This window comes from Dromiciops gliroides, chromosome 2, assembly GCF_019393635.1.
Source record: "Dromiciops gliroides isolate mDroGli1 chromosome 2, mDroGli1.pri, whole genome shotgun sequence".
NCBI lineage: Eukaryota > Metazoa > Chordata > Mammalia > Microbiotheria > Microbiotheriidae > Dromiciops > Dromiciops gliroides.
This window is the reverse complement of record NC_057862.1, coordinates 236,371,124-236,384,223: the sequence shown is the minus strand read 5'-3', so window position 1 is coordinate 236,384,223 and position 13,100 is coordinate 236,371,124. Positions and strand designations below refer to the sequence as shown.

General features: G+C 40.5%; 1 protein-coding gene across 6 annotated transcripts; it reads right to left on the bottom strand.

Moving 5' to 3' along the window:
* On the bottom strand, positions 1 to 13,091 carry ACYP1 (acylphosphatase 1). 6 transcript variants are annotated; one of them, XM_043982139.1, is made up of 3 exons: positions 12,722 to 13,091; positions 3,207 to 3,301; positions 1 to 473 (listed from the first exon to the last, which is right to left on the bottom strand). In XM_043982139.1, the coding sequence occupies exons 1-3, from the start codon at positions 12,885 to 12,887 to the stop codon at positions 255 to 257; spliced, it is 480 nt and encodes a 159-aa protein (XP_043838074.1). In that variant the 5' UTR covers positions 12,888 to 13,091; the 3' UTR covers positions 1 to 254. The 6 variants fall into 6 exon arrangements, with proteins under 6 accessions (XP_043838074.1, XP_043838075.1, XP_043838078.1 ...); XM_043982140.1 differs by having other exon boundaries at positions 3,207 to 3,298; XM_043982143.1 differs by lacking the exon at positions 12,722 to 13,091 and adding an exon at positions 4,976 to 5,211 and having other exon boundaries at positions 3,207 to 3,310.
* Positions 13,092 to 13,100: the final 9 nt, after the last annotated feature.

Sequence of the window (13,100 nt, the reverse complement as noted above, 5' to 3'; positions counted from 1 at the left end):
TTAGAGATTCCAATTGTCTTTTTTCTTTATTATTAAGTTCATGTTTATAGTTGCAATCTTTTGATGTGGTCCGCCTATTACATTCAAGAAATATTTGAAATTATCTAAATAATATCTTAATGACCATCCTAAATATTAACAGTAACAAATAGTTCTGAATATTAACAACACAGCTGACAAAAATAATAAATTAAAGACAATTTCAAATAAGCATATATTCATATTACACTAGAAAAAATACTGTCTTTTGATTACTAATCTTTCACAATTTGGAAATCTTTGTATTCCAGCTTCGGGATGATCCTTTCATTGTTGAATTTTGCCCTGTCAATTCGGGATTTAGGACTTCCTTCCGTCTTAAGCCATTCCTGCATGACTCGAACCTGGACAGTGGGACCCTGGATCTGTCCTATCACCGTGCCCTCATCAGTGTTCTGGACCCAGCCCACAAGTCCCAGCTTTTTACCCTCAGCCTATGGGGAAAAAAAGAGTTGGATTAAGTGAGATTGTTTGAAATAAAGTGAAATGACACTCTGTGGTCAGAAATTTGGCCTGGAATCAAGCCCTGGGAACCGGCAGATGTTGCCCAGATACTCCTTTAGAACACAAAGGCAATAGGATGAGGATCTCCTTGTGACTCTTTAAAGTGAGGGTGTTAGCCATCTGAACCCAGCTCTTTTCCCTTCCGTACTAGCAGCAGGGGTTAGGATTTTCCACTAACATCAAAACTGGCAACCACTAGTACTAGAGATGTAAGCACAAAACCACGATTTTCTAAAAGCTCCCAGGAGGTTATCCATTTGTTCTCAGCACACTTTTGATTATGCATGCTAATTTTTCCCTTTCCTAGCCAAGAATCCACTGGGTATAGGGGAGGAAAAAAAATAAAAGAACCTGGAAACCACACTAAAATGTCATCTAGTTCCTCCTTCTGCCTTCATGACCTCTACTTCAAATGGGAGAGTATCCATCATATTTGACATAGTAAATTTTTAAAAGTTCATTTTATAGTTAGCTATGTCACATCATTTCCTTCTTTTCCCTTGATATCAGCATTTATTCTAAATTATAGGGAAAATTATGCCTTCATCTAGGTCCTTGGTTGTTGCTTGTTTTTGAGTCCTGTCTCCATTTACCAAAGAGCAGTGATAAATCTTAAGTTACAGAATAATCAGTGATAAAATTAATTGGAATATATATATGTGTGTGTGTGTGTGTGTGTGTGTGTGTGTGTGTGTATTCCCAGAATGAATGGATGAAAAAAGCATTTTATGTACTTACTTTTTGCAAAGCACTGTACTAAATGATGGGATGCAATTAGAAAAATAAGGCAAGACAATCTGTGCTTTGAAGGAGCTCACATTCTAATAGGGGAAACAATACAAATAGGAGGTTTCAGCCCCAGTAGAGGCAATATGGTACAGTGGAAAGAGCACTGAATTTGGAATTAAGAGGAAACTGTTCAAGTCACTTCATCTCTGAGCTTCAGTTTGCACATCTGTAAAATGGAGATAATAGTACTTGTACTACATTCCTCATGGGGTTGTATGGCTGAAATAAAATAATGTATTTTTATAAAGTTCCTTATAAACTTTAAGATATAAATGTCATTTGTTACCTCTTCAAATATTTCTTTTTCAACAATTTTATTCTGATTAAAAATGCTCTTTGTGTCTGTGAGAGAAAGGGAAGAAGAAGGAAATGATGTTCAAGGGAAAGACGGTGCTTACATTTAGGACATTTTTTCCTTTCAAGATTGAGCTTTGAATTTTAAGCATCTCAGTTCCAGTAAATTAGGATCATCTGGTTTTACAGCTCTGCTTCACTATTCCTATTTCCCTAGTAAGGTTTAAAGTGATGGAGTGGTAGAAGAGGGCAAGAAGGGAAAATAATCTGGCATCTCCAGGATAGGAGGGGCAAAAAGGGGAGGAGATGAGTGTATGCAGGGTAGAGATAGTGGAAATTTATCTGGCTACTCCCTTAATTTAACTAAACATTTACCTGCCTTGTTATGGACAATGCAGTTTGTAATTAGAGAAGTCTTCATTGGCAACAGCAGTTGTTTGAAAGCTAGAAAGTTGTTTCCATTAGGATATAATTTCATTAAGGGCTGTTTAATTTCTTTTTATCTTTGTATTCCTAGCATCCAACACACAGTGCCTTGCAAATAGTATCCAATTAACAAATAATTGCTGAGCTTAACTGACAGCTGGATAAGAGAGGCAAGGAAGAATTATATGGAAGAATAACACTTTTCTTGATTTTCTTTAAAATGGTGACACGAGTGTTAAAATGAATAACAGAAACAGGACAAAATTAAGATACTCAAGCTTGCAGATAAATATACAGAAATAAGTTTCATGCACATATAATTTATCAAATCACTGTTGCTGATGGTAATGAAGATAATGCATAATTTGAAAGAGATCCTTTAAACAGCCAGATTTCCTCAGAAAATAATGGAGGGGCAGCTAGGTGGCTCAGTGGATAGAGCACCGGCCCTGGAGTCAGGAGTACCTGAGTTCAAATCTGGCCTCAGACACTTAACACTTACTAGCTGTGTGACCCTGGGAAAGTCACTTAACCCCAATTGCCTCACTTAAAAAAAAAAAAAAAGAAAATAATGGGAACTCTACCCTGAGACATTTAAAACTGGACAGAGAATTAGAAGGGATATCTCAAGAAATAATTCTTTACATATAGCTAATAAAAGAACTCAGTACACACAGAACTCCTTTAAAAGTTTCTTTTGTGAGAAAGCTCTATACTCCATACAGACACAGACAAGGAATGTTTCCTTTTAGAAGCTTCTCTGAGAAGGTAAGTTTGGAAAAGCAGTCTGGGAAAATAGTAGTATTCATTAGAGAAAGTGAAATGTGGAATTATTGAATACAAGAAGTAATTTTGATTTCATTAGTATTGAAATTAGTTTGATGCTATAAAAGTAAAAACTGGGCAGTATTCCTTTTTCTCCAAGGAAGGAGTTTTCCTATGTTATTTGAATAATCAGACATCACAAGTAATACAAAAGAAATAGATTAAAACAAAAAATGAAAAGGATAAAATGACTTAACCAAACCTATGCCCTACTGCTTCAATAACCAGTCTCATCCCCAATATAGCCAGCTCATGTGTATCAACAAAAACATTTCTTATTTCCTTGGAACATTATTTAGCATCTTTCAAATCCAATGTGGAACACTTACCTGTGTGTACTTTCGGAAAAACACACCTTGGACTTTCCCAAAGATTTCATAATCCACGGACAACAGAGTGTGTCCTTCAGCCATGGTAAGACCTGCTGGTGACCCTGAAAAGGAAAAGTACAAAAACGAGTTCAACCCTGGACAGCTTGAGCCTTTATTTGTCACACAGCTGGGTCTCTATCCTTAAAGTTAATTTCTTTAAAAACAAACAAAAAAACATTATTGAGCCCCTAATCTATTCTTGTAGGTCCTTAGTAACATTTTTTTAAAAAGAAAGACAGGAAAGGAGGGAGTGAGGGAGGGAGGAAGGAAGGAAGGAAGGAAGGAAGGAAGGAAGGAAGGAAGGAAGGAAGGAAGGAAGGAAGGAAGGAAGGAAGGAAGGAAGGAAAGAAGGAGAGTGAGGGAGCAAGGAAGGAAGCAACGAAGGGCAAACAAAAGAACAAAATGCCCTTAAAGAAATTGTTATTAAGATAGTAAACTATAAAAGCAGAAATCTTATATTTGCATTCCCCACTCCTAAATCTAGCATAGTGCTCTGAATACAGTGGTCTGACAATAAGTGTTTCTTCAATTGGAATACAGTAAGGGTAAGATGCACGTATAAGCATACACACTTATGTAAATATACACATCATGATACACATACAAGTATATAGATATACATCTGTGCATGTCCATTGTATACATACACATAATATGCATAATGTACATTACAATGTGTGTACAGTGTATTGCATATAATCACATGTATATGCTTGCATATACATATACAATGTATAGATATGGAAACAATGTGTGTATGTATATACACACATGCGTGTGTATATTTGCACATACACACAGTATATATAAGCACACTATGTGTATAAAATTACAATGTGTTTGTATGTGTACACCATGCATGTATACATGCACACATGCGTTTCTAGAGATGTGTTCATGTATACACATATAATACTTATTTGTGTATACATGCATAGTACATGCATGCACATACAAATGTATACACACAACATATACACACACCATGTACAGGCTATGTGTGTCTGTGTGGGTATACACACGTTGTTGTTCATCGGTGTCCAACTCTGTGTGACCCCATGGAAAAAGTTTTCTTGGCAAAGATTCTAGAGTGCTTTACCATTCATTTCCTTCTCCAGAAACGGAGGAAAACAAGGTTAAGCGACTTGCCCAGGGTCACACCGTTAGCAAGTGTCTGAGGCTGAATTTGAACTCAGAAAGATGAGTGAGTCTTCCTGACTCCAGGCCCAGTGCTAAATTCACTGTGCCACTTAGCTGTCCATATACAGACACAAGCACGTTTATTTACACACTACACATATATACACATGCATACAGATACACGCATTCCTGCGTGTATACGTGCATATCTGTATGTATACGTGCATACACGTATATGATAATATAAACACAGATAAATCTTAACCCCTCTCAGCATGATCCCCCCCTCCACCTCCCAGGCTGTGTATGTGCTTCAGTGGGCACAAAGTCGGTCTCACCAGCGAGCCACGCTCTGTGCTCGCGGCTGGAGATACAAAGTCGGTCATCAACCATTTATTAAACATCTACAAACTCCATGAAATACAAGGTGCCGTGCACACAGACTTCCCCATCTAGCAGGAAGGCCGGCCCCCCACAGTGCCTGGAGGACCCACACCGGCGAGCAAGCCCAGGCGGGGGTGGGGCATCTCGGTGGGGGGGGCCGCTCGCCGTCCTGTTCCTTCCACCCCACCCCCGCCGCTGCTCACCAGCCTCTCGTCTGTCCCTCAGCCGCGTCCCTTTTCCACTAACATTTCATTCTGATCGCCCCTCCGGGGGGCGGGGTTCTCCCGGTCTCACACTGCTCGGCTTTCCCCCAGAGGAGGCCGCAAAGAGGGTAGGTAGCTGGGCACTTCACCCAACCGTCAGTTCAAGATCACAACTGCCGGTACCTGCAGAGCATCGAGTTCTAGTCCTCCTCCTCCCCGCTTCCGGCTAGAGAGGCCTGTGGCCCAGCTCAGCCAATCAGGGCCAGCCGGGTTTGGCTGGGAGCCTGCCCACCTGAGAGGGATGGAAAGATCGATCTGGGCTTACCTTTACTGAGTCAGGGGAGCTCGGGAGTCTCAACTGGGCCCCTGGACTCCCCAAGTCGAGTCTCTTAACCTGAGGTCCAGGACCCGCGCTCCACCTTCGATAGATTTCAGGGGTTCCTTGAACTTGAATGGGGAAAACTAATCACATCTTTATTTCACTATACTTGATTTGACACAAAAATGGTTAAGAACACCTGCACTATCCTGGTCCCTTTGAATACTCCTCAGACTGGGTAGCAGCTCATGATCCAGCCTGAGACCCCTTAAAGATGTAGTTTAGCTTAGTGAATAGAAGCTTGCACTTGAATTCAGGAACTCCTGGCTTGATACTCTGCTTCTGATACTTTCTTTCTTCTTCTTCTTTTTTTTTTTTTTGTGAGGCAATTGGAGTTAAGTGACTTGCCCAGGGTCACACAGCTAGTGTTAAGTGTCTGAGGCTGGATTTGAACTCAGGTACTCCTGACTCCAGGGCCAGTGCTCTGTCCACTGCACCACCTAGCTGGTCCTCTGATACTTTCTTATCAGTTGTGTGCATGGGTCATTTAACCTCTCTATGCCTCAGTTTCCTCATCTGTAAAAAGAGGAGGCTGGATTAGATAGCTTCTGCCATTCTTTCCACTTCCAGGCCTATGATGCTAATCTTTGATTTCTCTGTCACCACCATGAAAAGATGGTTGGGTTGGAAAAGTGTAGAAGATGCTTTCAGCTTCAATGACCCCTGGAGGATGCCAACCAGGATGCCACCAATTACTAATTACTATTAGCTTTCCTTGCTCTGATCTTAACTAAACTTGGCCAGCTAAAAACACAAAGAAAAGGAATAAGCAACCTTTGATTCCAGAATTACATTTTAGACAATCACCTCAGGCTGTTTGGTTCTTATATCACATTTTAAGGACTTATTTGGGAAAAGGAAAACGGAGAATGGAGGGCGGAACAGGCGGTTAAACTTAATCACTCTAATCTTGCTTACAGAATGAAACTAAGTGAAAACTATGCAGTATCAGCATTAGTCCTGGTAAATTCAATAGTCCTTTAAGTTTTAAAATGCCATTCAAAGGGAGTTTATAGCTATGTGCCTGAGCTTTGTATCTCTTGACTAATATTCTGAAGCATTTTTATCACAACCTGGTATGGCAGTTATCTCCATTTGATATCATTAGTCCTTTGGGATTATCTTGGATCATTGTATTGCTGAGAGTAGTTAAGTCAATCACAATTGCTCACAGAGCAATAATGCTGCTGTCACTGAGCACAATGTTCTGGTTCTGCTCACTTCACTATACATCAGTTCATATGAGTTTTTCCAGGTTTTTCTGAAATCATCCTGCTTGTCATTTCTTATAGCACAACAATATTCCATGACAATCATATACCACAGTTTGTTCAGTTATTCCCCAATTGATGGACATTACTTTGATTTCCAATTCTTAGCCACCACAAAGAGTTGCTATAAATATTTTTTGTACAATTTTTTTTCCTTTTCTCTTTTTCAGTTACTATTGTTAACTGTTTCCCTCCATCCTATTCCATTCCCCATGATATTTATTCTATTTTCTATCTTCTTTCACCCTATCCCTCCTCAAAAGGGATTTGCTTCTGACTGCCCCCTCCTTCAATCTGCCCTCCCTTCTTTTGCCATCCCTCCTTATCCCCTTCCTCTCCTACTTTCCTGCTCGGTTTGATAGATTACTCAACCCAATTGGGTGTGTATGTTAATCCCTCCTTGAAACAACTCTGATGAGATTAAGGTCTTTGATCTTATTCTGAGGAGTATAAGGTTCATTTACTGCCCTGCTCCTCCATCTCTTCCCCCCACCCCCCACTCCATAAACCCTTTCCTGTTTCTTTCATGTGGGATTTCACTCCATTCTACCTCTCCCCTTCCCCCTCCCCCAGTTCACTCCTCTCGCCCCTCAATTTTTTACCCTAAAGATGTCATCATGGGGTAGCTAGGCAACACAATGGACAAAGCATTTACCCTTGACCCAGGAGGACCCAAGCCCAAATCCGGCCTCAGACACAAGGCACTCACCCACTGTGCGACCCCAAGAAGGTCACCCAACTCCAACCACCCCACAAAAAAAAGATAAACAAAAAATAAATACTTTACAGATATCATCCCTTCAAAATCAATTCCCACCTCTGCCCTCTGTCTAAATTTATTTCTGTCATCTGCCCTAATACTGAGAAAGTTATGAGTTAGAAGTGTCATCTTCCCATGTAGGAATGTAAACAGTTTAACCTTTTAACATCCCTCTTAATTTCTTTTTCCTGTTTACCTTTTGATGATTCTCTTGGTTCTTGTATTCAAAAGTCAAATTTTCTATTCAGTCCAGGTCTTTTCATCACAAATACTTGAAAGTCCTCTTTTTCATTTTAGCCTCATTTCCCCCCCTGAAAGATTATAATCAGTTTTGCTGGATAGGCGATTCTTGGTTGTAATTACAATTCCTTTGCTCTCTGGAATATCATATTCCACGCCCTCCAATCCTTTAATGTAGAAGCTGCTAGATCTTGTGCTATCCTGACTGGGGCTCCAGAGTACTTGAATTGTTTCTTTTTGGCACCTTGCAATATTTTCTCTTTGACCTGGGAGCTCTAAAATTTGGCTATAATATTCCTGGGAGTTTTCATTTGGGGATCTTTCAGGAGGTAATCAGTAGATTCTTTCAATTTCTATTTTACCTTCTGTTTCTAGAATATCAGGGCAATTTCCCCTGACAATTTCCTGGAAAATAATGTCTAAGCTCTTTCCTTGATCATGGTTTTCATGTAGTCCAATAATTTTCAAATTAATCTCTCCTGGATTTATTTTTCAGGGCAGCTGTTTTTCCAAGGAGATATTTCACATTGCCCTCTATTTTTTTTATTCATTTTGATTTGTTTATTGTGTCTTGATTTTTCATAAAGTCATTCGCTTCTATTTGCTTAATCCTAATTTTTAAGCAATGATTTTCTTCAGAGAGCTTTTGTCCCTCCTTTTCCATTTTGCCAATTTGGCTTTTCAAGCTGTTGACTTTTTTTCATAACCCTCTTGCATCACTCTCATTTTTCTTTCCATTTTTTCCTCTACCTCTCTTACTTTATCTTCAAAGTCTTTTTTGAGCACTCCTGTGGCTTGAGACTAATTCATATTTTTCTTGGAAGTTTTGGATGTAGGAGCCCTAATGTCGCTATCCTCTTCTGAGGGTACACCTCAATCTTCCTTGTCACTAAAGAAACTTTCTATGGTCCTCACCTTTTTCTGTCTGCTCATCTTGCCTGTCTTTTACTTGACTTTTAACTCCTTAAAGTGGGGTGCTGTTTCCAGGCTGCACTGTCCCAAGCTTCAGGGGGTCCAGGTGGTATGATTTAAGGAGGGGCAGGTTCTTCACTAGCCCGGCCTGTTCCTTGGTCCATAGATAACCCCAGGCTAACTTGCTAATTAACCAGACAGCAAAACTTTGTATGATGTGGTTGTTAGCTTTGATGAGCCTGCGCCCCTCCCCCTCGTGGGCCACTGCTATTCAAGCCTACTTCCTGTTTCCCAGCAGGGGTGAAAAACCCAAGTTCTGCCTCAGCACCAGCAGAGATCCCTGTAATCTACCCCCTGCCAACTGCTCAGCCCTCTCACTAGACCATGAGCTTAGTTCCAGATGACACTGGCACTGCAGCTGATTCAGAGGTTCTGGGGGTCTCTTTCCCTGATTCGGCCTGCCTGGGCCTGGATCTGTGTCAGCATGACTGTGAAGTTGGGCTCCACTCCTGCCCTGGCACAGCAGCCCCCCTCCTGCCGATCTTCTTCTTCTTTTTTTTTCTGATAAAAGTATTTTATTTTTTTTCCAGTTACATGTAAAGATAGTTCTCAACATTTGTTTATACAAGCTTTCCAATTTCAGATTTTTCTCCCTCCCTCTCCTCCCTCTCCTCCCTCCCCTCCTTCCCCTCCCTCCCCCCTGCCCTAGACAGCAGGTAATCTGATATAGGTTATATATATGTGTGTGTGTGTGTGTGTGTGTGTGTGTATGTATATATATGTATATATACATATACATATATATATATATACACACATATATAACAACATTAAACATATTTCTGTATTAGTCATATTATAAGAGAAGAATCAGAGCAATGAGGAAAAACCTCAAAATAGAAAAACAACAGCACCAAAAACAAAAGAAATAGTATTGTTCAATCACCATCTATACTCCACAGTTCTTTTTTTTTCTGGGTTTGGAGATCCCCTTTCATCATGAATCCCCTGGAACTCTCCTGTACCAATGCATTGGTGAGAAGAATCTAGTCCATCACAGTTGATCAACACACAATGTTGATGATACTGTGTACAATGTTCTGGTTCTGCTCATCTCACTCATCATCAGTTCATGCAAGCCCTTCCAGGTTTCTCTGAACTCCTCCTGCTCATCATTTCTTACAGCACAATAGAATTCCATTACATTCATATACTACAACTTGTTCAGCCATTCCCCAATTGATGGGCAACCCCTCAGTTTCCAATTCCTTGCCACCACAAAAAGAGCAGCTATAAATATTTTTGTACATGTGGGTCCTTTCCCCTTTTTTATGATCACTTTGGGAAAAAGACCTAATAGTGGTATTGCTGGGTCAAAGGGTATGCACAGCTTTATAGCCCTTTGGGCATAATTCCAAATTGCTCTCCAGAATGGTTGAATCAGTTCACAGCTCCACTAACAATGCATTAGTGTTCCAATTTTTCCACAGCTTCTCCAACATTTATTATTTTCCTTTTTTGTAATTTTAGCCAATCTGATAGGTGTCAGGTGGTACCTCAGAGTTGTTTTAATTTGCATCTCTCTAATCATTAGAGATTTAGAGCATTTTTTCATATGGGAATAGATAGCTTTGGTTTCTTCATCAGAAAACTGCCTGTTCATATCCTTTGACCATTTCTCAATTGGGGAATGACTTGGATTCATATAAATTTGATTTAGTTCCCTATATATTTTAGAAATGAGACCTTTATCAGAAGTACTGGCCATAAAAATTGTTTCTGCATCCCTTCTAATTTTGGATGCATATCTTCTGTTTGTATAAAACCTTTTTAATTTAATGTAATCAAAATCATCCATTTTGCATTTCATAATATTCTCTATCTCTTGTTTGGTCATAAACTGTTCTCCTTTCCAAAGATCTGAAAGGTAGACTATTCTTTCCTTTCCTAATTTACCTATGGTATCACCTCTTATGTCTAAATCATGTACCCATTTTGACCTTATTTTAGAATAAGGTGGTGGCAGCTAAGTGGATAGAGCACCGGCCCTAGAGTCAGGAGTACCTGAGTTCAAATCCGGCCTCAGACACTTAACACTTACTAGCTGTGTGACCCTGGGCAAGTCACTTAACCCCAATTGCCTCACTAAAAAAAAAAAAAGAATAAGGTGTAAGATGTTGGTCTACGCCTAATTTCTGCTGTACTATCTTCCAGTTTTCCCAGCAGTTTTTGTCAAATACTGAGTTCCTATCCCAGAAGCTGGAGTCTTTGGGTTTATCAAACACTACATTACCTCCTGCCGATTTTCTAAACTGTCTTTGGCTGGAAAATAATCTCATTCTGTTCTTTTGTGTGTTTTGCTGCTCCAGGAATTGTCCTATGGCATTATTTGGAGACTTTTTGGAGCAATTGTGTCATGAGTTCTGAGAGTTTACTGCCTTTCTTCCCATCTCCATTTGATAAATAAGGTAACTGATACTAAGGTTAAGTGATTTGATGAAGGCCCAACAGCTCCAAGTAGCAAGGTCAGAGAAGGCAGTGTGGTACCCTCAAAAGAACAGTGGATTTGGAATTCTAGTATTTGGATTAGAAATATACCTCTAGGGCATCTAGGTGGCGCAGTGGATAGAGCATTGGCCCTGGATTCAGGAGGACCTGAGTTCAAATCTGACCTCAGACACTTAACACTTACTAGCTGTGTGACCCTGGGCAAGTCACTTAACCCCAATTGCCCCCCCTCCAAAAAAAGAAATCTACCTCTGTCACTTAAAACCACCTGTACATGACCTTGAACAAGTCATTTAACTTCCTTGGGACTCAGTTTCCTCATCTGTAAAATGTAGGGATAGGGTTAGATCAGTAGTATCAAACTCAAATAGAAATGGGGGCCATGAAATATAAGGATGCTTGTGAGCTCCATATTGACTTAGTTTTAAAATGTAATGTTATCACTGTTTTATTGTATTTTTGTTTGTTTTGTTAAATATTTCCCAGTTACATTTTAACCTGGCGCAGGCTGCACTATGTAGTGTGAAGGACACAAGAGGCCTATGTTTGACAGCTCTAGGCTATATAACCTTAAGGTTTCTTCTAGCTTTAAATATCCTACAAAAAACAGAAGCTCCTTGCTGACCAGGGAAGGGAGAAAGGGAATGAACATTTATTTAGTGCCAGATACTTCACAAATATTATTGATGCCCCGCAATAAACCTGTGAGGTGGGTGCTGTTATTATTCCCATTTTACAATTAAGGAAACTGAGCCAAAGAGAGGTTAAAATGGCTTGCCCAGGGTCACACAGCTAGTAGGCATGTGAGGCCAGATTTTAACTCAGGTATTTTTAACTCTGGGCAGGTAGGTGGCATAGGGGATGGCGTTAGGAGCCTGGAGTCAGGAAGACCCAAGTTCAAATCTGGTGTCAGACACTTACTAGCTGTGTGACCCTGGTCAAGTCACTTAACCCTGTTTGCCTGAGTTGCCTCACTTATAAAATGAACTGGAGAAGGAAATGGCAAATCACTTCAGGGGCTTTGCCAAGAAAGATCCCCCCAAAAGGGGTCATGAAGATTCAGACCGAGCTGAAAACCACTAAAACAATTTCTTAACTCCAGGTACATCCAGCACTATCCACTGGACACCTAATGCTCTCCACTGTCATATATGTTGGTACCTTATATGGCTGTTCATAGTTTGCAAGCAGAGTCTAACAACCAGGCTCAATTTGAAATTGGTGAACAACATTACAATAAATAAAACATTTTGAGATTTTAAGTTTAACATGTACATAGATTTCTGTGTAAATATTCCAAATGAGACAGACTTGTCCAAAGCGTTTGTAAAAGTGAACTGAAGCATGAAGAAAATGCTTGAAATGCAATTTACTGAGGCTTTCTTAATGCTGGTGCAAGTTGTTTAACAGATTATTTTGAATCTGCCAGTGGACTTCAATCCTTCTGACCTTTACATTTAGCTGAGTCATTTGTAGGGCCTAAGGGATGGGCAAGTTAGTTTGGAAGTGAGTGGAAAAAAAATAATAAAATTTTGAAAGGGCATTATTAGCTAGTTCGTGACTGGCCATAAAACATGATAAAAAAAAAGATACTTTTAAAAAATCAAAGCCAGTAAACCCAGCAGCACAACTCATTTATTAGCAAGGTTAAAGCACTGCAAGAAGAGCAGGCATACCTGTTGAACGAACCACACTGCTGAACAATCTGAGAGAAGCCACTAGTATGCCTAGCCCGGCTAGGGAGGCACACACCGGCACTCTTCTCCACAAGGATTTGGGGGCAGACTTGGGTTTATTGCCCTCTGATACAGCCGAAAGCCCGGCTTCAGTTTCTAGGTGCATTTTCACTCTCAGTTTCTGGGCTGTTCTGGGCACACTCTCTCCTTTCAAAGGTAGTTGGGAAAGGCCCTGCGGAGGCCGAGGCCAGGCCGTTGGGTGGGGGCTCGCTCAGGTGCGGAGCTGGCCCAAGCCGAGGGCTCCTCTCCCGGGTTCAGGGAGGCTGGCGCACTTGGAGAACGTGCTGACACCCGGGACTCCAGTCTAGGGCAAGAAGCG

What these genes read in the sequence shown, in the direction of transcription:
- ACYP1 (XM_043982139.1), bottom strand. Translation starts at nt 12,887, where the DNA reads ATGCACCTAGAAACTGAAGCCGGGCTTTCGGCTGTATCAGAGGGCAAT. An exon ending in CAGTGTGGTTCGTTCAACAG is followed by an intron (nt 3,302 to 12,721) that starts GTATGCCTGCTC and finishes CAGGGTCACCAG; the next exon opens with CAGGTCTTACCATGGCTGAA. An exon ending in TTTTCCGAAAGTACACACAG is followed by an intron (nt 474 to 3,206) that starts GTAAGTGTTCCA and finishes TTTTCCCCATAG; the next exon opens with GCTGAGGGTAAAAAGCTGGG.